A 25,892-nucleotide genomic window follows, 5' to 3' on the forward strand; every position below is an offset into this window, starting at 1 on the left:
AGAAAAGCATCCCAGGAAAGTTGGCTTAACTTACAAAATAGACATTTGTGAGTCTTTTGTTTTTCAGTGAGAAAAGACATTTGAAAGTGCAGCATCAAACTAGAATCTTTTCATTCCACAAAGGTGGCTGTATGCTTTGTCCTTCTCAGCAGTTTAATTAATAAGTAAAAAGTAGCTAGGGAAATGATGACTATTGGGACTCCTCCCTAAAATTAATAAATGGGATATTGGTTTTTTTGGTATCCTTGTCAAGATTAAGTGAAAATAAAACCAGAATCACCTAATTTTGACCTTGCAGAGGACGTTTCATTTCAATGTGCAGATTCAGCTATTGCAGCTGAGAGGATCATTTCTCCCCCAGGGAACTATTCTGATTACCACATTTAAAGAAGTTTCTAAACATTTCAGAACCTGTTTCTAAAAACAAAAATTTCTTTTCTTTTTCTTGCAGTGTGTTAGTAGTATGTGTAATTTTGAATCATCTGGACATGTGAATTAATCTTTCACTGTTTCTGCTATAGGCGCTTCGATACTTGGCGGAATGCCGTGCTAACAGAGAAAAGATGAAAGGAGAGCTGGGTATGATGTTAAGCTTGCAAAATGTTATACAGAAGTAAGTACAATAGACAGTGTCTCCTAAAGCTGAAAGTGGATCTTCTTGTTAAATGTATACTGGCTGTTAATATACAACTTAACTGAAATTTTAATAAAAAGGCATACTTTTAAAGATTATATATCCAAAAATATTCTGATTATTGAATATATTGATCTTAAAGTAGTCCTGAAATTTTCTAGATGTTATTTGAGGATTTGTTATTTGAAAATCTGCTGTATAGTACAGAATTCTTATGTTCTTCTCAGGTTTATTCAAAAGAACCTTCCTGAGTCTCTGTTTATACCCCAGGCATCATTGACTGGTTAGGGTGACTAGTTTTGGGTGAGTCCTGTCTGATGACCTGAATTAGCAAAGAGGATCATCAGCTTAATGTCCACGTTCCCGTGGCAGTTCTATCTGTTCCCTTTATCCATTCAAGCCTCCCAAGTGGGCAAGGAATGGGGCTTGGTTTCTTAAATTTAGCAATGATACTATGACAGGGATGTCTGGTTTTACCTTTTTGGTGGACCTTGCTGATTTCCTTGAAGGCTGCAAAGGAAAGATCAGTGTTTTGACATTTCCCCTGTTTAGAAGTAGAATGTCAGTACTTTCTGAGGCTTTATCTTAGTTTTCTTTGTATCTTAATCTGATACACAACATATAAACTTTAAAACTATAAAAGCCTTTAAAACTGTAACAGGTAATTTATTGGATTTTTAAAACATACCATGTAATTTCTTTGTTGTGAATGACCACAAAAGTTCTATATTTTCCAAACACTGTAAATTTAAACTCTGTCAGTAGAGAGTCATTTAACTTGGCTTCCTGGCCTCCCTGGTTGCACAGGGGATTAAGTCTCAGCACTGTGAAACTAATGTTAGATTCCCTAGCCAGGGAGCTAGCCCATGGTGCAGCAGACCTCTCCTGTCTTGCCCGCTGCTCCCCTCAGCAGTGTATTTCAGTCAGTTTGCCTGTTCTGCTCTCCACTCTGTCTCTGGTGAATCCCCCCCACCACCACCTCTGGCCTACACCCCAGCTCTTGCATGCATAAATAAATAATGTAAATCTTTAAAATAAATAAATAGACTTCCGGTGCAGCATAGGTTTTTGTCTTAGTGATTTCTGGGTAAATTTTTTGTTTTAATTTTATTAATCTTTTTTTTTCCCCTAGAGTTTACTTAACAATTTGTTCTCATGGGGTCAACTACTTGATAGGATAGTTCAGTGATGTCTTGGTCTTTGATGAGGAGCTAGAGATTGAAGGTTTTTCTCTTGCTTTTAATCAGGTTATCAGTAAGAAATAGTGGAAAGTATTGACTGCTATCAATTGTTAATCTTTACCTATGGATTGAGATCATACCATTAGTGAAAATTTGGATTCTAGTTTTGAGTTGAGAAAAGTAATTTGACATTTAGTTTCCTTATCTGTAATCCTAGAGTAATACCTCCAAAATGAAGAACCAGTAGGATAATACATGTAGAAATACATTGTAAATTCTGAAGTGTTTAAAAAGTTACCTTCTTCTAATTTCTAGTATGGCAGGTAACTATTTCTAATTAGCATATTGCTTCTATTAGAAACTGAAAGACTTAATCATAATGTGGCTACTTCTGTTGGATTACTTTATTTGTGTGATGAGTTTGCCATAGTGTGTTTTCCTTTAACAGGCATTGTTACTGCAGTGATTATAAGTAAAAATAAGTGACTAAAAATAAAAATGTAAGAAATTATGGAAAAGGGCCTCCCCAGTGGTGCAGCGGTTGAGCGCTGGATTGCGAATCTGCCTGCAGCCTCTGCGGTGCCAGTTCAATCCCCAGCTGCTCCCCGGCCACCAGAGGAGGGTCCCACTGCCGCCCGCTGCTCCCCTCAGCAGTGTACTTCGGTCCTTCTGCCTGCTCTGCTCCCTGCTCTGGCTCTGGTGAATTCTCTCACCCTCCCGCGCTTCTGACTGTACCCAGTGCATGTATAAACAAACAAACAAACAAATAAATAAATAATACATGCCTCTTTAAAAAAAAAATAAATAAAAAACAAACAAGAAAAGAAATTATGGAAAACTAATATTGATACATTATAATACATTGCAAATTTGAAATTTTAAGATTTAAAGCAAGTTTTAGCAATACCATTGATTTGACCCATAGAATAATGTTTATGGTTATGTTTGTAGTGTGGGTATGTACATATAAGTGAGAAATACAGCTACAAAATAGTAGGGACAGTACTTGTATCTTTGTTGGGGCAGGGCATGTCAGTTACTATCTTGGCATACAATCTGGGAAGGACATTCTGAGATAGTGTTAAAAATGGAGAAGGTGGTTTATAGTGGGGTAAAGTTTGTAAAAATAAAGGGTTGGATAGGGACAGTCTTTAGACTACAGTACTACAGTAGCTCAAAAAGGAAAGTAGAAAGGAAACTGAATGGTAAAAGGAATGTCTCAAATTGTATTGCAGATCTGACAGCCACCCAATGGGGAGCTTGTAAGTGAAGATTGCCCTGTAGAGGAGTTTGGCAGAGGTGGCCAGGTTCCATGCCCCAACTGCTTAATCATTGAATGGGGCCTTCCCAGGAAGAGCCAGGTCTCAAATTGAATGGTCAGTTTGATGGATCTTAATGCCAAGAGAGCTGATGTCTCTTCTTCTTTACATCCTGCAGTGAAGGGCAAGTTTCTTCCTTGAAGGGACATCTAAATAATGTATTTCCATGGCTGCCACAAGTGGCTTATCTTTTATTTATTTATTTGTAAATAAATAAAGGACTGGGGAGTATGCCAGAGGTATGGGGATGGGGTGGGGTGAAAGGATTCACCAGAGACAGAGTGGGGAGCACAACAGGCGGATTTATAGAAATACACTGCTAAGGGGAGCAGCTGGCAAGACAGGAGAGTACTGCTGTGCCATATGTGGGTTAGCTCCTTAATCAGGGATCTAACTCAGTCCATAAAGGTAATAATGCTGGGACTTAATCCTAGGCCAGCAAGGAGGCCTAGGCTTATCTTTTTAATTCAAATAAAGTCTTTATTTTAGAACAATGTGATGATCACTGTTAACTCCTCCAGTAGTAAAACAAGTACAAATTCATTGCCTATTATAATTTGGTCCTATAGCCCTCTCTAAAGTGAGATGTGATATAATGATTTTTATATACATATTTTGGTTCCTTTGGCTGCTAAAGATGTCAAGTTTGAAGTTTACTTTCAGACTTTTTTTTTTTAAAAATTTATTTATTTATACAAGAACTGGGGTACAGGCCCGATGTGCGGGAGGGTGAGAAGATTCACTAGAGATAGAGCGGGGAACAGAACAGACAGACTGACGAAATACACTGCTGAGGGGAGCAGCGGGCGAGACAGGAGAGGTCTGCCGCGCCATGTGGGACCCTTGCCGGCCGGCCAGGATTGAACCGGCGCTGCAGAGGCTACGGGTAGCTTCACAGCGCTGCACTCAACTGCCTGTACCACCTGTGGAGGCCCCAGACTTTTTTTTTAATTTGTTTTTTTAAAGATTTATTTATTTTTATACAAGAGCTGGGGTACAGGCCAGAGGCACAGGAGGGTGAGAGGATTCACCAGAGACAGAGTGGGGAGCAGAACAGGCAGACAGACCGAAATACACTGCTGAGGGGAGCAGCGGGCGCGACAGGAGAGGTCTGTCGCACCATGTGGGAATCTCCCTGGCTGGCCCGGAATTGAACCGAACAGGCACTGCAATGGCTGCAGACAGCTTCACAGTGCTGTGCTCAATCCTCTGTGCCACTGGGGACGCCCACTTTCAGACTTTTAAAAGCCACCTCTGTTTACTAAAATTACAACCTTAGAAGTTTATTAGTATATTTGAATTATATCAGGAGGTTAATAAAACTGTGTTTTGGCTTGTAAACATCAAGACTGAATTATTAGAGCCAAGTTTTTGTTGAGCATATTTAATATTGTGTTGTGAACTGTCTCATGATTTGGACGTGGTTTTCTCTTTTTATGAAGTTAGATTACTCTGGCATTTTTATTATCTCTTCATCTACTTGTATCTTTGGGGTAACTTAAAAATTCTTAAAAAGTTCTCATGTAGAGCAAAGTGAGTTTCATATATGATGCATATAGCTCATCTAAGACTGTAGACGTACATTCTTTAGACATTGTTTTGCATTTTGACATCTGTATTATGAGATGACTAAATTACGACTATTCTAACTTAACTAGCTTATGAACTAATTGGCCTCCCTATCTTATATAGATAACTTTGTAAGCCATAGCACAGACTAGCTATGTTATACATCCTAATTGTTTCTGTGATATGTCTGCCTGTGGCAGCCAGTCAGTTAGGATGGCATTCCAGCCACTCTGTTTAAGAGTACTGAGATGATAGATTTGCTGTGTTACTGTAGAACTCGGTTACTTAGAAAGTATCAGATGGATACTCCCATACCCCCCAAAAATTCACAGAACAAAGAAAATCTGTTGTGGAGGATGCTACCTTATTGACTCTTGAAGAGAGGCCCTCCACCTGGCAGTGATCACAGGGGAGAACAGAACGCAGGAGTAGGTAGGGAAAGTGGAGGTTATTCTTCATGTGGGAAACGCAAAAAGATTTTACAAAATTGGAAAAAAATATGCATGCTAAAATTTTTACCCTTTAAAACACCATATTTGTGTTTGGCTACAGAATTTTGCTGAGGTTTTAACATGTTATTCAACTATAGGTTCTACTTGTGTTGAAGTCAAATTGGTACTTAAAAGATTAACTTTTGGGCCTCCCCTGGTGGTGTAGCAGTTGAGCGCTGGGCTGCGAGGCTGCCCACAGCCTCTGCAGTGCCAGATCGTTCCCAGGCCACTGGCGAGAGTCCCACAAAAAAAAAAAAAAAAGAAAAAAAAGGAAAAAAAAAAGATTAACTTTTGAATTGACTTCAAATTCGCTGTTACTCTCAGTTCTTTAATAGTGAAGAGAATTTTTAAGTTCTCTGTCACTCAGAGTGAATCTGACATTATGTTCTAATTTTAGTCTTTTCCATAAATAAAAAGGTGTCATTAGAGATTAGAACCTTTTTATATTTTGTTTTTAGTCCTGGATCCCTTGGAGACTTTTCAAAATGTCAACTCAGGAGAATATTTCAGTCCAGTTAAAGACATTTTATGAATTGTTTTTTTCAGGAGTAATACTTTAGCTGTAAGATGCATTTTATAAAGACACTTGTGAATAACATGCAGTATACTATAAATAAAAACTGCTTTAATAAAATGTGGCAACAGAACTTTAAAATATCTCATTTCATCTAGATTTTGAAACAATTCTATAATAAACGGTGGTCAGTTTTTCTTGCTAAAAGCTTGGATGAAATTGTGTCCTTTTTTTATGTTTTTTTTCCCGCTGTGTTCTTTTACTTATTTTTACATATTTGATCTTAGCCAAAAGACCGAAAAGCAAATTTATTTTTCAGTGTCATTTTCAAATTTATTTCAAATGTGCAGCGTGTGGTTTATTTATAAAAAAATTAAAAATGTAAAAAAGAAAGTCCATAAATGTGTTTACATTTTTCTTAAACTTTAGATTGAAATGAGATTGGGCTTAGAGAAAAGTTGTAAAAACTGTTAACTATACCTAGATACCCTACCTTGATTCCCCAAATTTTAATGTTTTACCAGATTTGCTTTACCATTCTCTAACGTTATTTGGTATACATGTATTCATAACATGTACTCATTGTGGAAAATGTCTTGTAGGGCTAAAAAAGTGCCCTTTATCAAGTTTAATGCTTTAACTTAGGACTCAAATTCTACTTTCTGATATTAATACACAGTCATTGTTCTCCTTCATTATCTAGTCAAAATCTGTCTATTCCTTTGTTTCTGAAACACTGTATTTGCTATGTCTTGTTTTGTGAGCTAATTGAAAATCTTTTTTTTAAATTGTTGAACTGACTCCATTGTATTTATTGATGTGACTGGTATATTTATTTCCTCTTAACTCATTTATGTTGTAGTTACCATATATGTTCTGAAAATTTCTTCAGATAATTATATAGAAAATTTGACTTTCTAAGTGATTGCCTTTGCATTTCTGTTGTTAAAAAATGTTCTGAATTAATTGCCTGTTTAAACTTCTGCTATCTCATTTGTTAGTTTTTAATGCTATCTTTTGCCTCCCACCTTCTGTGTTTCATAGTCATTGAACTTTGTCTGCCTTCCTCTTCTCCCTTTTTCTAAGTTGCATTATTTCTATTTTGCCAGAACATTTATATATTCCATTCTCTTTCCACTTTTAATTTATTCTTTGATGTATAGTTAAATATATAAAATGCTGAGTTTTCCCAGTCATCTTGGTTTAAGTTCACTCTCAAGTAGATTGTTCAAGAATGGCTCAAATATTCCTTGAGATCTTTTCATGTTTAAGGCTCTTTTTCTGTAACTTTGTGCTTGAAGGACAGCTGAAGTGGATTTGTAGTTCATCCTGGATTTGTGGTTCATCTTTTCTTTAGATAATTGAAAGTACTGCTGTTTTTACCTTGATATTTATAGTTTTTGAGAAGTCTGTGCCAACTGGTCAATAGTAGTAGTTTGTTTACTCTCTTAAGAGCACTCTTCCTTATAGCCATTTTCCTGCAGTCTCATTTTTAATGACTGCAGTTATGTTCCACATCCTTTGTAGTTTTTTTCAGTGTCTTTTTTGGTGATTATTTAACACAGAGGTCAGCACTTTGTTTTTCCTATGAAAAGCCAAATAGTACATATTTTAGGCTTTGTAAGATGAACACACAGCCTCTTCTCTGTTGAAACTAGTCAATTTTGTCCAAATACAGTTAGAATTGTATCTGCATTAAAAGATGAGGGATGGTTTTCTGGGTTACATAAATGTTACATTTATTCCATTTATGGTGGAAATCACTAGGGCATGTTTATCTGAGATTTAAGCCCTGAAGTCCTAAGGAATCCACTAGATGTAACAGATTATTATTTACAATTTTATTTACAAATGTATCATATAAATCTAGATTTTTTTCTACTTGAATTTTTTCTTTCTAATTTCAGAAAGTTACGTTGGACAGTACTTTTAAACTTCTTTGCCTAACTACATAAAAGGTTATTTCAATATTTTGGATTCTTTTTATTTCTTTGATTTATTTTTGTTACAGTGGAAGAATTACTGAGTCAAAGAGTGTAGATATATTTATGTCTTTTAATAACTGCTAAATTTTTTTTTTTAAATGGTACTGGTACTGACTTGACTCTTACAAGCAGTTTTCCATTTTATTGGAATTTTTCAAGCATTGGATAGAATTGCTACATGGGATATCACTTCCAATTCTAAATAACACACACACACAAATGTATCATCTCTGTTCCTTGAGTGATGAAAGGTAGAGGATTGGGGACATACACTCACTAAAAGTTGATTGGGAAAATCTTTTGTTTTCATTTTTCCTGTGAAACGGTCTCTAATTTTTTGTCAGCTTTAAAGGGGTTAATAGCTGCATTTTGTTTCTGCAGAATAGGAAAATAATTTAACATGTAGTCTTTAACTATTTTATGGCACTGTTTCATCAGGAAACAATAAATTAAAAAGTTTTGAGTTAATGTGTTTTAAAAATTTATATAGTTATTAGTTTAATATTCTATTATGTGTCTTATCGATTTGCTCTGTTTTTATTTGCTGCAAACACCTAAAAATAATATTGATGATGATAAGGGGTAACAAAGACTTCCTCTTTTTTTTAACTTTTAAGTTTATGAGTGCCTGTAACCAATGTATCCGCATATTTTACACCTGTGGTTGGATAGTATTTAAAGTAAAACAGAACTGCAATGACCTTTCAATAAACTTTGAGCGGCTCTCAGAAAATGCTGAGACATCGCCTTAAAAAAATCTTCCTGCAACACAAAGCCAAAATCATTTGATGTAATTTATCTCTGTGGTCAGCAGTGATCCAGAGGAGCACCTGGTATAGTAAATTGTGTGCCCAGAAAAACTACCAGATTAGCACCCCTGGAATTGACATTTTGTGTATGTAAACCCTATAGTCAGAAACAAATATTTCTATTAATTCAATTAATAAATAGATTGCAAAAATTTTTGTTTGGTTTTGTAGAAGACGCAGAATCCTTGTTCTTTAAAAACAAGAAATAGGAAAAATAAGATTAGTAGAAAAAGTAAAAGTACTTTGAAAGTAGAGAGGGAAAAATGGTTTGATGGAAGGGAGGCGTCTTCATAAAATTGACCACTAAACCTTCAAAGAAGAATAGGAATTTGAAAGCATACAGGTAAAGTTCTTTAGATTGAGAGAAAGGGATTTATAAAAGGAGAAAATGAGAAGCTGATGGTGGTAGAACTGAATGGCAACATATTTCAAAGGCCTTGAATGTATGTTAAAGGGTTTAGACTTAATTTAGTCCCTGGACCTAATAGGTGAAATGATTATTTTCTCACAGTTTGTACTTATAATTTATTCAATTAATGAAAACCATTAAATCTCTGCTATCCAGTAACTTGCCATATGTTATTCTTTGAATTAATTAAAGGTAAATAATTTTTTTTTTTTTTTAGTGTTCAAGTGTTTAATAGTTACATGCGGCTAATAGTGCAGGAATTTCTATCAGCACAGAAAGTTCTGTTGGAGACCATCACACTAGTTGTTTATGTGGGGAACTTCAGTAAGATTAAAAAATTTTAAGAATGAAAGCTTCTGTTTGAGCTGTGTTTTTTTTTTTTTTTTTTTTTTTTTAAGATTTATTTATTTATTTATTTATTTATACGAGCACTGGGTATAGTCAGAAGTGCAGGAGGGTGAGAGAATTCATCAGAGCCAGAGCGGGAAGCAGAGCAGGCAGAAGGACCGAAGTACACTGCTGAGGGGAGCAGCGGGCGGCAGGAGAGGTCTGCGCGCCATGTGGGACCCTCCTCTGGTGGCCCGGGAGCAGCCGGGGATCAAACTGGCGCTGCAGAGGCTGCGGGCAGCTTCGCAACCCAGCGCTCAACCACTGCGCCACCGGGGAAGCCCTGAGCTGTGGTTTTATGTTATACAATGCTTTCTGAAAGATGTATAAAATGTAAGAAGCAGAATCAGTTTAAATTTACTAAGAAATCTCTTTGAGTAACTGTAGTATGAATTGTCCTTTCCTAATTTGTCTTTTTGGATTTTCAAATACTGTATTTTCTTGGAGGGCAGAGTACTGTCAAACTCAGAGGTGATGTTAATTCACAGACATATGACATTTTGTGTTTTTTTAGGTGATTTTCTGTTTAATGAGTTTGAATTGTGTTTTTAAACCACTATAGTGATATTTTGAATCTCAATGAACCATGGATTGAAAATGAAGTTAGAATAATTTATTGTAGCCTACTTTTACATTATTGATTATTCTAGGATTCATTGGTATTTCTTATAAATTCAAGAAAGCATCACAAGGAAGAAAAGAATTCTCAAAGTTGACGAATAAAATTACAGAATCATTAGAAGTGACAGACTAATTTATTAATTTAATGGGTTTCTTTTGAAGGACTACAACTCCAGGGGAAACGAAACTGCTGGCCTCTGAAATCTATGACATTCTCCAATCTTCCAACATGGCAGATGGTGATAGTTTCAATGAAATGAATTCACGTCGAAGGAAAGCTCAGTTTTTTCTGGGAACTACAAACAAACGTGCCAAAACAGTGGTTTTGCATATAGATGGTCTTGATGATACGGTAAGACTTATAAACACAAAGATCATTCAAAAACTGACAAAGAACTAGACAGGAGAATTAGACATTTCAGTATCACTTAATTAATAGAATAAGTATACAGAAAATCAGGTTATAGAAGATTCAAATAATACGAATAACCAACTTAGCATAATTGATATTTACAGAATACCTCACCCAAAGCAAGATAATATTCTTTTCATGTGTGTGTACATGGAACACTTATCAAGATACAGTATATTGTAGGCTATGTGACAAGTCTTAATAAATTTGAGAGAAATAGAACCATGCAAACTTTGTTCTTTGAGCACAGTGAAAACCACCTTAGATATCATTAACGGAAACCTGGAAGGTCCCCTAAATATTTTGGATACTAAGTAATGTATTTCTAAAATTTTGCATGGGTCAGTGGAGAAATTAGAAAGCATTTTTAACTGAATAAAAATGAAAATGTAATATCAAAATTTGTGGAAAGCAGCTGAAGCAGTGTTTGAAAGAGATTCATTTATAGCGAATATCTGAATGTTCATTTGCATGAGAGAAAAGGGTTCAATGACTTAAGCTTTACTTTAAGAAACTAGAAAAAAAAAGTAAATCTCAACTAGCAGAAAAGAGGAAACAGTAGAAATCAGAAGAAAAATAGAGAAATATCAATGAAATCAAAAGTGAATCTTTGACATGATAAATAAAATTGATAAATTTTATAGCCAAACATCAAATACACAAGAGAATTGACAAATTATCAATGTTAGAATTGAGAGAGAACATCACTACAGACCCCGTAGGCAGTAAAATGAGTGACTATTTTAGATAACTTTGTACTAATAAATTTGATAATGTAGATGAAACAAAAAATTCTTTAAAGAGATTATAAAGATTCTTTCAAGAAAAAATAGGATACTTGAAAAATTGAGTTTTTAATTAGAAACCTTCCCATTAAAAAAGCTCTGTCACAGATCATTTCACTGGTGAATTCTACCAAAAATTTAAGGAAGAGCTAGTATCAATTGAACTACTAGTGGTTAAATGTGTATTTCAAATGCTGTACTAGTGATTCTCAACAGTGTAGTTTCTTCTAAGTTCATTCTAATTTGTCTGCTTTTAATAATAGCTACTCCAGGTTTTTTTTGTTTTGTTTTTTTGTGTTTTTGATTAATAGGTGTCTTCTATTTGTATTTTTATCTGATATCATTTCCTGATTTTCATTTCTTAATACTGGTCTGCTGGAGATGAATTCTCTCATTTTTAGTAAAACTGTAAAGGAGTTTGCGTAGTATAAAACTTACCATTTTAGATTGTACAATTCAGTGGTTTTATCCATCATCATTGTCTAGTTCCAGAGCATTTTATCACCCAAAAAGGAATCACTAGCAATCCATTAGTGGTACCCATTAGTAATCATTCCCCCTAACCCTTGGCAATCATTAATCTACTTTCTATGTCTATGAATTTGCCTATTTTGAACATTTCATCTAAATGAAGTCATAATGTGTTTTTTTTTATGTCCCACTCTAACTTAGCATAATATGTTCAAGGTTTATCATGTATCTGTATATCATTTTTAAAGTAATACTATGCTACATGGATATACCATGGGAGGCCCCTGTTCTTTTTTTAATTAATTTTTTAATATCATTGTTCATTTTTAAACAATATTTGCTTCTCACCACCCTTTCAGGTGTGGTCCCCATAGAGTTTCCTTCACCAGTGCACCTGTTTAATTTCTTTATTTTTCTGAATTTTGCAAATTTCCTTCTGCTTTTGATTTCTGACTTCATTTCATGTGATTTGACATTATATGATTTCAACCTTTTAAAGCTTGTTTTATGGCTTGACATGGTCTGTCCTGTAGAATATTTGATGTGCACTTGAGAAAATGTGTTCCAGAATTGTTGGTTCATAATATTGGTGGTTATCTTTTTTTCCTTTTCAATCTTCTGTTTAGCTGTTCAGTCCAAAAACTAGAAATTAATAGTCTCTAACTCTTTCAGATTTTATATTCTGGAAAATTTGTTTTTCTTTTTTGAAAGATTAATTTCAGTTTGCATAGAATTTGAGAGTATGGTTTTTTAAATTTTCTTGCTATGTTTTAAGATATTGCTCTACTGTCCCTTGTATTATTTCTAATCATAGTTCTGTCATTCTTATTTTTGTTCTTTTGTGTGTTATGTGCCTTACATTTCCCCTCTGCCCGTGTTAAGGAGTTTTTCTCATCACTGCTTTTAATCGGTTTATGATGAGCCTTGGTTTAATTTTATTCATGTTTATTCAGCTTCTTGGATATCTGGATTTATAGGTGTAGCAAATTTTCCATTGTTTCTTCCTGTGTTTTATCTGTCCCCTTCTTGCCTTGGTGTTTCAGAGATTCCTGTTGCACATATATTCAAGCATGTCATGTTATCTCAGAACTTGCTGCTACTATCTGTTAATTTCCTTTTCAATCTTTTTTATCTGAGTTACATTTTGGATGGTTTCTATTCCTGTATTTGTTGTTTTCTTCTGCAAGTATTTAATTTTCTGTTAATGCCATCTAATGTATTTTTCATCATAGACACTGTTGTTATATCCATCTAGAAGTTTGATTTGCGTCTTTTTTGTTTCATTTTCATTGAGTCTGTTATATATCTTCCTTAAACATGTTTACACTTTTCTCTATTTACTTGAACATACAGATTTGGTTAGAATAACTGTTTTAGTGTTGTCTACTAATTCAAGCATCTGCAGTATTTCTCCCTGATAATTTTTGATTGGATGGTATTGCAAATTTTACTTTATTGGGTATAACATACATGCAGAGCTTTCACATACTCTTGAACTTTGCTCAGGATCACAGTTAAGTTACTTGCAAATAGCTCTTTTTTAAGCTTATTTTAACCTTTGTTAGGCAGGACCATAGTATACTTTATTTAACTTAAGGATAATGATTTTCTCACTACTGAGGCAATAAATTCTCTTCTGGATATTGTTGTCTGTACCCTATGAAGATCAAGGTTTTTTTTCCCACTCTGATTGGAACAGTAAGTATTCCTAGCCTTGTTTGAGCCTATAGAATTATTCCTTCTATTCCTCTCCAGTCTGGTTTTTCAGCCACAATACTTGCATTGAATATCACTCAGCTGAAAACCTGAGAGGAACTCATTAGCACATGCTCTCTCTCTCTCTGGGCCTGTTTCTGTAGCCCTGCCCTCTTCTATCTTCTGTCCTGTGAATTGTAGTTGCCTTGACCTCTCTGAATTTTCAACTTCTTGTCTTCAACTTAGCAAGACAGCTGGTTCTGAGTGGGTTTCCCCTTCCTGAGGTGCAACCTGGAAGTTTTCTATGCAATGTGTTGGTGTAATTGTGGAGCTCATTTCACTTCTTTTCTTTCTTTTGTGGATGCTTGTTTTCCAATGTCTGGAAACCATAGTTTTAGTCATTTCATTTTGTCTGTGTTTTAGTTGGTTAAGTCTGGAGAGTAAATCTGATTCCTGTTAACTCCATCTTGACTGGAATTGGACATCTCCTTGAAATTATCTTGAGTGTAATAAATTATATGACTTACACATGTAGAAGTGGCAACTGGCAGATTACCATTTATTTCATTAGCTATGCCAGGTAGGTTACATTAGAATATCCACAACTTTTTCTAGTTGTAGTGTCGGGTTACTTAGACCTTAGGATATAGGGTTCATTAAAAAAGGGTGAGGAAGGTTTTCATACACATATTGTTTATTACATTGCCAAATAAGTTAACACCTATCTTATTGAAACTGGGACCACAAAATCCTGAAGTTGCTAGAAAGTAAGTTCTGGTAAATTTAAGTAAATTGAACAGGGGATATTAGGATATACAAAATACATCCAAACAAAATACAAAATAAATTTTAATGAATTAGGGTAAAACATTTCCTTTTTATAGCTAGCACAAACCAAAAATAAAACCCAACAAAGCACACACAAAAATATAGGCTAGTATATCATATGAATGTGATTACTAAAATCTAAAATATTAGCAAGGTAGCTCTAACACAGTATTAGAATATCAATACCAATAGTGTATGGGACTTGATTTTTCTTTTTTTCCTTAACTGGGAATGGAGTCTTTAGAAATTAGAGACTACTACCTTTTTTCTTTAAATTGATACTCCCTTAATATGCACACACTCTCACATTCTCTTCTCTTGCCCACTGTAGGGCAGTTAATTTTGACTCATCTACCTCTTTACCCAAATCCTAATTTCATCTACTTACAGTTCTCAATCTGATTTTGGCTCTGGATCCCAATCAAGAGGTTACTTGTCTTCTGTGGCAAATTGATCCTGTTTGCTTTGTTGAAGATGTAACTTTTTTTTCTGGAAATAACTCCCTGAGAGCAAATCTTAGTATTGAATTTTCCTCAGCACACCACTCCCTAGGCTGTACATGTTGAAAATGTGTTAATTCATGTCAAAACAAAGACGAATTGGCTTCATGAATCTGGTTTCTCACTATCATATATAGTTGGAATTTAGTGCCAGGCTCTTTGCCTGTGATAAAGTAGGCTAGATATTTAACTGCTTTTCTTTTGCTTTCCTCATATTTAAAATATGGAGTCAGATTAGACCATAGAAGTATCCTAACAATATGTTATATATGCTGTGGAAATGTTCTTCACTTTTAAGTTTATCCGGTGTTGAATATGTGAAAGAGGTGAGTATGAACCTGTTTGGTACCTGTTACCTAAAGGAGCTTTACAGAACCCTTAAGAATCACTGTGCTGGCTGAGACCCTGCCTGCAGTATGCTAAAATGCAAAAGTGGAAATGTGGCTTAAGTAGGAAGATAAGCAACGATATAAGTTGTTTTGAAGACTGTGGGAATAAGTTTAAAGACTGATTTTATTCAATAAAGGAGAATGGATTGGGTAATTCAAAGGTAGTAATTTTTGAATTTGTGATCCAGAGACTTGGGATCAATTGCACACTCCTATCTCCTCAGAAGTACTAAATGAGAACCTGGTCTTTGTAGAAACATGAAAATTTAATGATGGTGATTTGATATTTGGCAAGAGGTAGAGAGACGGAGGAAGAGAAACTGCAGTTTTTAATCCATTTTCTCTTTGGATCTTGTATTTGAGATGACCACTTGATACCAAGTAGATATGTCTGATAGATAAATGAAAATAGTCATATTCAAAGTAAATGTGCTTCTACATGGTGATAATGGCTGGAGCGATGAGAATAGTCTACTGAGGGACGTTGTAAAAAGAAAATCACTTAATTTTAGGCATTGGACAGGTAAGATGAGACAGGGATGAGGGTGTAAGTTGAGGACCAGGGTAGTGTGTTACTGGTGTCAGAGTAGCATTCAAGGGTGTTCATTATGTTGTGGTTGTCTTAGGAAAATGAGAACCAAAAAGAGGATGTTGATAATCTTTGAGAATGTTGTAGTTATCATTAATATGCCATAGTTGAAGAACACAGTAATATTTATAATAACCAAATGCTTTAAACAATGGTGATTTACACACTGAATGCCCATTAATTTAACTTCAGTCTACCAGAATGTTACCTACATATTTTTAAGGTAGACCAGGGGTCAGCAATACTGTTCTTTAAAATACCAGACAGTAAATATTTTAGGTTTTGCAGGCCGTATGGTCTCTTTTATTACTACTAACTCTGCTATAGCATGAAACTAGCCTCAGCATGTAAATAAATGGGCACGACTGTGTTTAGTAAAATTACTTACAAAAACAGCTTTAGCTAGAGGAACCTCTGCTAGTCACTTTTTTTTTTTTTTTTTTTTTTTTGGTATTCTTCCATTGTGTGTGTTTAAGATTTAAACAAGCATTGGCTGGCTTCTTTCTGATTAAAATTATTAAAACTAAATATTTGTAATAAAGCTTTAAAAATATAACTTGAATTACAAGTCTGTTAACTTCATACAATTTTTAATAAACTTACTAAGCACAACCTACTCTGTGCTCTCAAATATGAGATGGTAGAACAGGTTTGGACACTTGCCCATTCCTTTCCCTGCCCAACACAACAGTTATTTCATTACAGTTTGAGTTGACTTACTATGATGATGATGTTGTTGTTTTGGTCAGTTTTAACAATTTAATTTTGCTTTTTCAGTCTCGGAGAAATCTGTGTGAAGAGGCTTTGTTAAAAATTAAAGGCGTTATTAGCTTTACTTTTCAAATGGCCGTTCAAAGATGTGTGGTGCGAATCCGTTCAGATTTGAAAGCAGAGGTTAGTATTTTAAATGACTATGTTTGAAGTTACAGGTAAAGAAATCAAAGTGTTCATAATTGTACTTCTTATCCTGGCATAGGCTTTGGCATCAGCAATAGCATCAACAAAAGTTATGAAAGCTCAGCAAGTTGTGAAAAGTGAAAGTGGAGAAGAGGTAAAAGCTTTATTTAATTTTCTGTACACCTGACTCTTACTCTTGTCCGTATGGCTAGGAGATTGATCGTAGTTCTATTCTGCTTATTGCTAAAGAAAGGAATGTGATTGGGCCAATTATCATAATGTTACTTGGTTGATAGTTAATGCTTTGAGAAATAAATTGCATTTGGTTTTTAAGTACTTTCTAACTTTAATAGTTTTGCCAATCCAAAAAATAAAGGTGAAGTTCCACCACTGGTCAAGTAAATATAGTGAAATATCTTTGCTTCTTGCTGCTTCTTCCATTAGCTTTGTGATAGTGATCAATCTATATGCCTTAAGCTCCTTGGAAATCCCATAGAAGGAGATTCAGTGGCCTTCCAGGGGCCCACAGTAACCAAATACTTGCTTTTATCATCTTTAAGTAGACAGAGGTTTGCACACTTATTCCTGGAACCTGAGAAACAAACATCTAAGTTTTCGTGTGTAGTTCTGCCTTTTTGTGCTTACACAGTGCTAAGCAATCAGTCCTACCTTTGTGTAAGAGGAAATTTTTTTAAAGGAACATTGCCCCAGAGAATAAATAAGTGATCAGAATGAAGAATAAAGTCAACCTCCAACTTATGACACATATCTATATCAGTTAGGTTTGATTATGTAATAACTCTTTACATGTTCTCTGTCTCAGATGCTGGTCCCATTCCAAGATACACCTGTGGAAGTAGAGCAGAATACAGAACTGCCTGACTACCTGCCTGAGGATGAGAGTCCCACAAAGGAGCAGGACAAAGCAGTGTCCCGGGTTGGCTCACACCCAGAAGGTGGAGCTAGCTGGCTGAGCACAGCTGCAAACTTTTTATCCAGATCATTTTATTGGTGACTTCAATTTGTGGCTCAAGGACTGTGTGAACCAACAAGGGGCCAGTTTTCCATTGTTGTGGTGAACTGTCAAGTGCAATTTGCAATAAGTTATCATGAAAAGTTTTTAGATTACATAATTGTGTATGCTGCATTTTACATATTTTTTTTTTTGGACATTTATCCCAAGTGGTAAAAAGGACAGAGGCTACAAGTGGAGTTGCTTTGTTTATGAAGGTATTTTGGTTCTATTTTCCTTGTTTAATTGCCTCACTTTTATAAAAACATGGGTCCATCATTAAACCAAACATGTGCAGCTTTATATTTCATTTTATATGAAGCACGTGATTAGGAAAACTTATTTTCTCCTCAAGCCTCAGGACCTATCTGAAGAAAAGTTTTTTAGTTCAAGTTGTGCATGAATTACTGAACATTTTTCTCTGCTTTTCTTCAAGAAAGATACTTGCTTTGGTACTCTTCACTGAAAGTTAAAAACATGTCTCATTACTCCCCTCTTGTGCCTTTTTTATTTTGCCAACCATGTTCTAGAAAACACATCACTAATGACATTTTGTGGATTAAAAATATATTCATTTAAATGTAGTGGTCCTCTAAAAATATAACTTAGCAAAAAGTTTGCAATTTGTTATTATAATTTTAATAAGATCAATACAAAATCAGTCATGAAGAAGGAAGCATCTATTATCAGCAAAGTGCTATTGGAGACTTTGAATGTGGCCAAATGTGGTTCTAACTGACTGCCATTCAGTTTGGTTTATATCAGTTCTTGAGAGTTTTGTCCACCATAATATTGGGAGCAACTGTAAATGGCCTCCAGACCTTACTTTGTGATTATATACAATCCCCTGGGAAAAAATACAGTAGTAAAAAACTGACAAACTTGAAAAAAGAAAATAAGCTGAATGCCTATAATGCCATAGTGCCACTTGGTAGAGTCTAAGATACAAATTGCTTGGTACATGCCCATTCAGTAGGTGTTTCCTTGTATTGCCTTTTATAAATTTATTATGAACATGTGGTCATACTGAATGAGAAAAAAAAAGACTCAAATTATTGCTATAAAAAAATAAAGCCAGCATCGGTCTATTCATTCTTGTTTTTTATGTCAAACCGGAAAAAAAAAAATCTTCAAGTGGAGGTAAGATAAGTAAATATACATATGTATGCACACACATATATATTTTGGTAGATAAGAGCTAACTACATATATGTAATGCTTTACTAAATTTCTGAATTATTTGGCAACTAAAATTTTCTTTTTGGAAATCCAACTAAATCCAGATCAATTTTAATATTAATATGGTTATAAACTAATAAATTGAAATTCTTTTCATCAACATGTAGAGCTGCTATTTTACTACTTAGAGAATATGGAGTGAAAATTGGATCCTGGAGGGTTTTCTTGTATTTCATGGCTTCTCTTTTAGAGAAAATTTAAAGCATCCAGTGTTACTGGAGAAAAAATAAGTGAAATACCATCAGCAACAAGATTTTGAGTTCACACACCTTGGGCTCTGATTTCATGTGACACATACAATTGAAAATAATAAGCTTTCCAGGCTTGTATTGCTTCAAACGCACAATACTGCTGCCAGAACCAGATATGTTGAAAAAAGAAAACAAAAACCAGCTCCTTTCTATAGCCATTAAAACAAAGTTTACTGTTCTAACAAGTTTGTATTTTGTTTTGCATTGCCACACATCTGCTTATTTAAAAAACTACATCCCTTTGGTGGTAATGGTACAGTGCAAGTCGGTATTACAGCTTGCTGTTTGTGTGTTCTAATTCTAAGTGTTCTTTTATTCCAGGTCTTATAGAGCAATTAAGGCAACTGTAATGCATTTTTTTTTGAAATATATTGTAAAATAATAAAAGGTAACATAATTAAAATTGGAATGGCTGTTGCGCTTTGTGGAATAAGTATTATTGATTGCTCTGAAGCCTTTTCGTAGTCATTCTTCCTGAAACCCTACTCTCTCCCTGCAGATGTGTTATTTGACTAATTCCATGAACCTTTCATTAGTCTCCTACCCAAAACCACACCTGCCACTCCCCAGAATTGGATCAGCTGCTTTTGTACATATACTCACTGTAGTATTTATGACATTAGATTGAAAATATAGTTAACAGTGTCTTCCTCTTAGAGAATGAGGAGAACCAGTGTCTAGGTTTTTCTCCATTTATAAAAATGGGGTTATAATAATCTAATGAGATCATGAGTGATTTAAAAAGAAATTCACAAATGTGAGATGACGATTTATTGTCACTGAAAATTTGACAGAATTCTCGTACTTCATTTTTAAATGGGACACTATACCTTTCTAATCATGCTTCATTTGACTTTCTACATCCAGTCAGTTTTATCCAGGCCTTTGATTTATTTTTAAGATTGATTTATTTATGCACACAAGAACCAGGGTATAGGCCAGAGACACGGGGGGTGAGAGGATCCACCAAACACAGAATAGGCAGACTGACCAAAATACACTGCTGAGGGGAGCAGCGGGCAAGACAGGAAAGTTCTGTTGTGCCATGTGTGTTGCTCCCTGGCTAGCCTGGAATCAAACGTGCTGAAGAGGCTGCGGTAGCTTCACGGTGCTACCTTAACCCCCTGTGCCACCAGGGTGGCCCCAAGCCTTTCAATTTTTATTCAAACGTTGTCTCTGGAAGAATTTATCTATTTTAAGGATTTTAATTACTTTTGTGTAGGTAACTTCTAAATCTCCATTGTAACTGTCATTTTTGATAGCTTCCCCCTTACGTTGCTGTACCTATCAAATGTAAAGTCTATGGATTTTATTTTAGAACCAAGCTCATAGGAGGCATGGCTTTAAATATCTAGGTTTAAATTTAAGGAAAATAATTCTGCGCCAGGCCCTGGCATTGTGCTAAGTGCTTGACAAATACACGTCATCCTTCACTTGTGGGGTAGATACTTAACAAGTCCATGTTATAGATGAGAGCAAAAACTCGTTTCAGAACACAGAACTAGCAAGTGTTGAAACCAAGACTCCAACCCAGGCCTTCTGGCTTGCGAGTGTACACTTACAAGGCAGCCTGTGTCTTACATCCCTCTCTTGTGTCCTTCCAGTTCTGTCATCACTGTTCCAGTACAGACTGCCTCTTACATCATGTCAAGTGACTAATTTTGTGTCCCCATCAGGAATAATTGGGAATTTATCAACTTTTTAATATTTTTCCCCCACACAAGTGGAAATGTAATGCTCTGCACCTTTTTTTCACTTAAATTGTATATATTAGAAATTAAATCGTGTGTAAAGCAGCTTCATTTCATAATTTTACCATATTTTAATGTTCACCATCTATTTAACCAGTGTTTTGATGTCCTTTACTATTACAAATAGTGGCATATATAGTTGTAGGATGGATTCCTAGATGTAAAATTGCTGTGTCAAAGACTACGTGTTTTTACTTTTTTTAGTTCCTGCTTTCTTAGAGATTGTTTCCTCTCACCAGCAAGGTAGAAATTCCTGCTTCCCGTCATCCTTTCCAATCTATGTTACCTAATATTTAGACCCTTGCCATTAAAAGAAATCAATCTCTTATCAGTGTATTTAAGAGCTGTTTGTTTTTTCTGTGAACTCTTTTTCATTATTTTGGGGGTGGTGGTTGATCTTAGCTAATTCATAGAAGTTCTTTAACATACTCAGGAGATAGAGATTTCTATGAAGTCTTTGTAAGCTGTAAATGCATAAAATGAAGATGGGATCGTTGTTAATTTACATGGGAAAGTTTGAATATTCCTAGACCCCCAAAATAACCTATGGGATCATATCGAATATCACACAAAACCTAAAATAACATATAGTAAGGGCCTCCCCTGGTGGCACAGGTGGTTGAGCGCAGCGCTGTGAAGCTGTCCACAGCCTCTGCAGCACGGGTTCGATCCCGGCCGGCTGGCGAGAATCCCACATGGCAAAGCAGACCTCTCCTGTCTTGCCCGCTGCTCCCCTCAGCAGTGTATTTCAGTCTGTCTGCCTGTTCTGTTCCCTGCTCTGTCTCTGGTGAATCCTCTCACCCTCCTGTGCCTCTGGCCTGTACCCCAGCTCTTGTATGCATGCATGAATAAATCTTAAAAAAAAAAAAAAGTAGTAAAAGCAAGAATGATATGATACATATACACCTCCAGTAGTTCCCAGGGAAGAAGCTTGACCACTACTGCTCAGGTGTATGCTGCCTCCTTGACAGCTGCAGCACAACAAACACTGAAAGTTTCATTTTCTGAAAAGCAAAAGGGGAAATTTTCTTCCAATTTCTTTTGTTTCGTGAAGACAGGTACTACTGTAGATCTTTCATAGAAGTGAAGTGACATAAACTGGGAAGCAGGGGACCACCAGTATTTCTTTAATAGCAACTCATGCTATGCAATAAGATTTTTGGCTTATACAAATCCATCATACCTCTGTTTGTCACCCCTTAATTCCTTCTTTTAAATGCTATAGTTCTTTACTTTAGAACCTGTCATTTATGGTCCATTATTTTCCATGTTTATTCTTAGATTGAAATCTGTAAGGGAGGGGATGTTATATTTGCCACATAGAGCATAATACTGTGCTGAGTGTTTGGGGAGTGTTTACAAATGATTTATGGTAACGAAGCAGTTGTAGTTCTATGTTGAGGGGCTAGGGATTTCCATTTGGTTCTATTGTCTATATCACTGCATATATGGATTGCTGCCACCAGTTTCCTTTTTTTAAAAATTTATTTATTTTTATACAAGAACCGAGGTATAGGCCAGATGAGTGGGAGGGTGAGAGGATTCACCAGAGACAGAGCGGGGAACAGAAAGGCAGACTGAAGAAATACATTGCTGAGGGGAGCAGCGGGCGAGAGAGGAGAGGTCTGCTGCGCCATGTGGGACCCTCGCCGGCTGGCCGACCAGGGTCAAACCGGCGCTGCAGAGGCTGCGGACAGCTTCACAGTGTGGCACTCAATTGCCTGCGCCACCAGGGAGGCCCGCCACCAGGGAGGCCCGCCACCAGTTTCTTAATTACTTGAGTACTTACTGTGTCTCAGTAAGTGCTCTGTCCTGAGTCCTTGTGTTATCACCTTAAAGATCACAATGGTCCAATGAGCTGGAGTTTCTTGTATACGTTTTTCAGAGGAAAATGAAGCTAAAGTAATGAGTCAAGTACAACCAAAAAATGCAGGACTAGGATTTAAATCTTAGAGGCTCTTTTTAGTTCCCTGTTATTATGTTTACAAAATAAGTGTATATTTTTCTACTGGATATAAGCTTGTAGTGACTTATAAATAACTTTTTGAGATTATCTGTAAACTGCCCTACTCACCTACTAGTAGACCTGACACTCTTAGTTAAATCAATATCTTTAATCTTTAAATGCATTATGTGCTGGAATGTATTCTCAATTTACCAAAATCTGGTCTTCAAGAACTGGTTATTCCATGTAGTCTTCCCTGTCCATTTTGACGCTTGCTAATTTATTTCCCAAAACTTTAAATACTTTCAAAACTTAAATGGTTTGCTATACATTTGACCAGTTAATTGTGTCATTTGTCTTTTCATTCCTAAATGTCTTCATTTCGAGATGATGATAGTAGAGATCAATTTCAAAGCTCATCTTCCCCTTTTGGACTACCCCCTTCTGTATATCAAGTCCAAACTGAAGCCTATCTCCAAACCTCATTACTGGTGATTTTAGGACCAAACTGTTTCCTGATGTTCTTTCCAAGTTCTTAATGATTCTGAAGTCCTTTTTTTTTTTTTTTTTAATAGAGGCATGCTTTACTTATTTATTTATTTGTTTGTTTGTTTGTTTTGTTTATACATGCACTGGGTACAGTCAGAAGCGCGGGAGGGTGAGAGAATTCACCAGAGCCAGAGCAGGGAGCAGAGCAGGCAGAAGGACCTGAGGGGAGCAGCGGGCGGCAGCAGAGGTCTGTGCGCCATGTGGGACCCTCCTCCGGTGGCCGGGGAGCAGCCGGGGATCGAACCGGCGCCACAGAGGCTGCGGGCAGCTTCGCAACCCAGCGCCCAACCGCTGCGCCACCGGGGAGGCCCGATTCTGAAGTCCTTTTTGACCTTTGCTGATAATGAGTCTTTTTTTTTTTTTTTTTTTTTTTTTTTTTTATAGAGGCATGCTTTATTTATTTGTTTGCTGGTTTGTTTGTTTGTTTTGTCTATACATGCACTGGGTACAGTCAGAACTGCGGGAGGGTGAGAGAATTCTCCAGAGCCACAGCGGGGAGCAGAGCAGGCAGAAGGACCGAAGTACACTGCTGAGGGGAACAGCGGGCGGCAGGAGAGGTCTGCGCGCCATGTGGGACCCTCCTCTGGTGGCCGGGGAGCAGCCGGGGATCGAACCGGCGCCGCAGAGGCCGCGCGCAGCTTCGCAACCCAGCGCTCAACCGCTGCGCCACCGGGGAGGCCCCTGATAATGAGTCTTATGTGAAAATGTGATTTGTACAAGTATCCATTTTCTCATGCTTAAATATTTCAGGTAGGAGGGGAGTTTATTAGGACATATAAAATAAATTCCAATTATATAGCGGAAACAAAATTGGACATATACTTGGGGTAGGAATATACTTGGGGTGGGGGAAGTAACTTTGTGATTGGTGGAAAAGGGAAATTTTAGCTTAAGATGAAATGAATTACTGGACTAACAGGTAAGAATGTGGCATAGAATGAATTTAAAATTATAGTCGGGAATTAAAGAAGATGGAAAAAGAGGCGGATGGAAAATGAAACCAGCTTTACCAATGAATGGAGAACAGGGATACAGCAAATGTAGGTAAAAGCTCTTAAGGCAGACTGTGAAAGAGTTGAGGACTCAGGACTCAGTTTTAGAAGATACATTTTTCTGGGAAAATGGATCATTAGCTGTCAATGCAGCAGTTTAGAAGAAAAAGTGCACCGCTTTAAGATAATTTGTAAACAAAAATACAGATTTGTATTGAATAGAACAAACTTTGTTTCCATGGATATTTTAGTGTATCAAGTTCCTCTAGGCAGTATAAGTTCTATTTTTTAAGAATTAGATTTATGTGGAACAGCTGAAGCAAGACTCAGCTAGTGGGGAAAACAATGTTTACGATCTCATAGAAAGGGGAGACTAGTTTAAATTTGGAGGAAAACTAGCATAAGGATGATATGTATAAAAACACTCTTGAGTGAAGATACAGTGCTTGCTTACAAGGACTTTAGAAGTCTTTTAGTCTTTAACTTTTGTGGAAACAATATATAGTAAAACACTTGGAGAGGACAAGGATCTCTTCCTACCCTATAGGAGGCAAGTATAGGCAGGTTTAAAGTAATGAGTTAAAAATATTCAAGATCTCCATCATTATGCTATTAGTTATAACCTAGAATGGGAGAGCAAATCAGTCTTTTCCTTCAATATAAAATTGCTTAGTGTTGTATTACCAAATAGACCATCATATGTTTCATCACCTCTGTAAAAGTTATGTTAGAAATACAACTTTTATATTAGTTATAAAAAATAAAGGTACTTTCCTTTCTTTGTGGTGTAGACTTTCTGATGGTGAAATTAAGGAAGACATAATGATGAAGAAATGCCAACAATTACTGACTCATGTTTAAGGAAGTCACAGGCTTTTAGTGCTTAGAATATAGCACTTAAAGGCATTTTTTAATTTTAGATTTATTTATTTATGCATACAAGAACTGGGGTGTAAGCCAGAGGTGTGTGTGGGGGGGGGTGTTGAGAGGATTCACCAGTGAGAGTGGGGAGCAGAACAGGCATATATTCTGAAATACATTGCTGAGGGGAGAACTGGGCTAGACAGGAGAGGTCTGTTGTGCCATATGGATTAGCTCCCTGGCCAGCCAGGCTGGCCCAGGGATCAGTAGTGGCTGGCCATAGCTTTGTAGCGCTGTCTTTAACACTTGCTCCACCAGGGAGGCCCTTAAAGATCCAGTTCCTACATATTTGACATACTATATTATCCCAATCATGGTGCTAGTTGGTTGAATTATAGACTTAATCCTTCATGGGCATCACAGCCTAGTGGAAAGGAAGATCTTGAAATTGATAATTGCAAATGTGGTATACCAGGAATTAGAACAGGAGGTTTGAGAGACCTGAGTGTTGGTGGAATAGGGGAGTGGGTAAGTCAGAGTAGTTTTTTTTTTTTAATTTATTTATTTATGCACACAAGAGCTGGTGTACAGGTCCGGGGGGGGGGGGTGAGAGGATTCACCAGAGACAGAATGGGGGCAGAACAGGCAGATTGACTGAAGTACACTGCTAAGGGGAGCAACGGGCGAGCCAAGAGAGGTCTGCTGCACCATGTGGGTTGTTCCCTGGCTGGCCAGGGGATCGAACTCGTGCTGCAGAGGCTGCGGACAGCTTCATGGTTGTGACTTAACACCTTGCACCACCAGGGA

General features: G+C 36.4%; 1 protein-coding gene across 1 annotated transcript in view; it reads left to right on the top strand.

Annotated features, from left to right (window-relative positions):
* ARMC1 (armadillo repeat containing 1) overlaps positions 1 to 19,426 on the top strand; it is a 31,021-nt gene extending 11,595 nt beyond the window's left edge. Inside the window, exons 3-7 of the mRNA XM_037506025.2 lie at positions 522 to 613; positions 10,082 to 10,271; positions 16,366 to 16,482; positions 16,565 to 16,639; positions 17,309 to 19,426. Coding sequence (XP_037361922.1) covers positions 522 to 613; positions 10,082 to 10,271; positions 16,366 to 16,482; positions 16,565 to 16,639; positions 17,309 to 17,500 — 666 coding nt within the window. The 3' untranslated portion in view covers positions 17,501 to 19,426. The remainder of the gene's footprint in view (positions 1 to 521; positions 614 to 10,081; positions 10,272 to 16,365; positions 16,483 to 16,564; positions 16,640 to 17,308) is intronic.
* Positions 19,427 to 25,892: the final 6,466 nt, after the last annotated feature.

Source organism: Talpa occidentalis, unplaced genomic scaffold (genome assembly GCF_014898055.3).
Source record: "Talpa occidentalis isolate TD23 unplaced genomic scaffold, MPIMG_talOcc4v2.1, whole genome shotgun sequence".
In the NCBI taxonomy this organism is placed as follows: domain Eukaryota; kingdom Metazoa; phylum Chordata; class Mammalia; order Eulipotyphla; family Talpidae; genus Talpa; species Talpa occidentalis.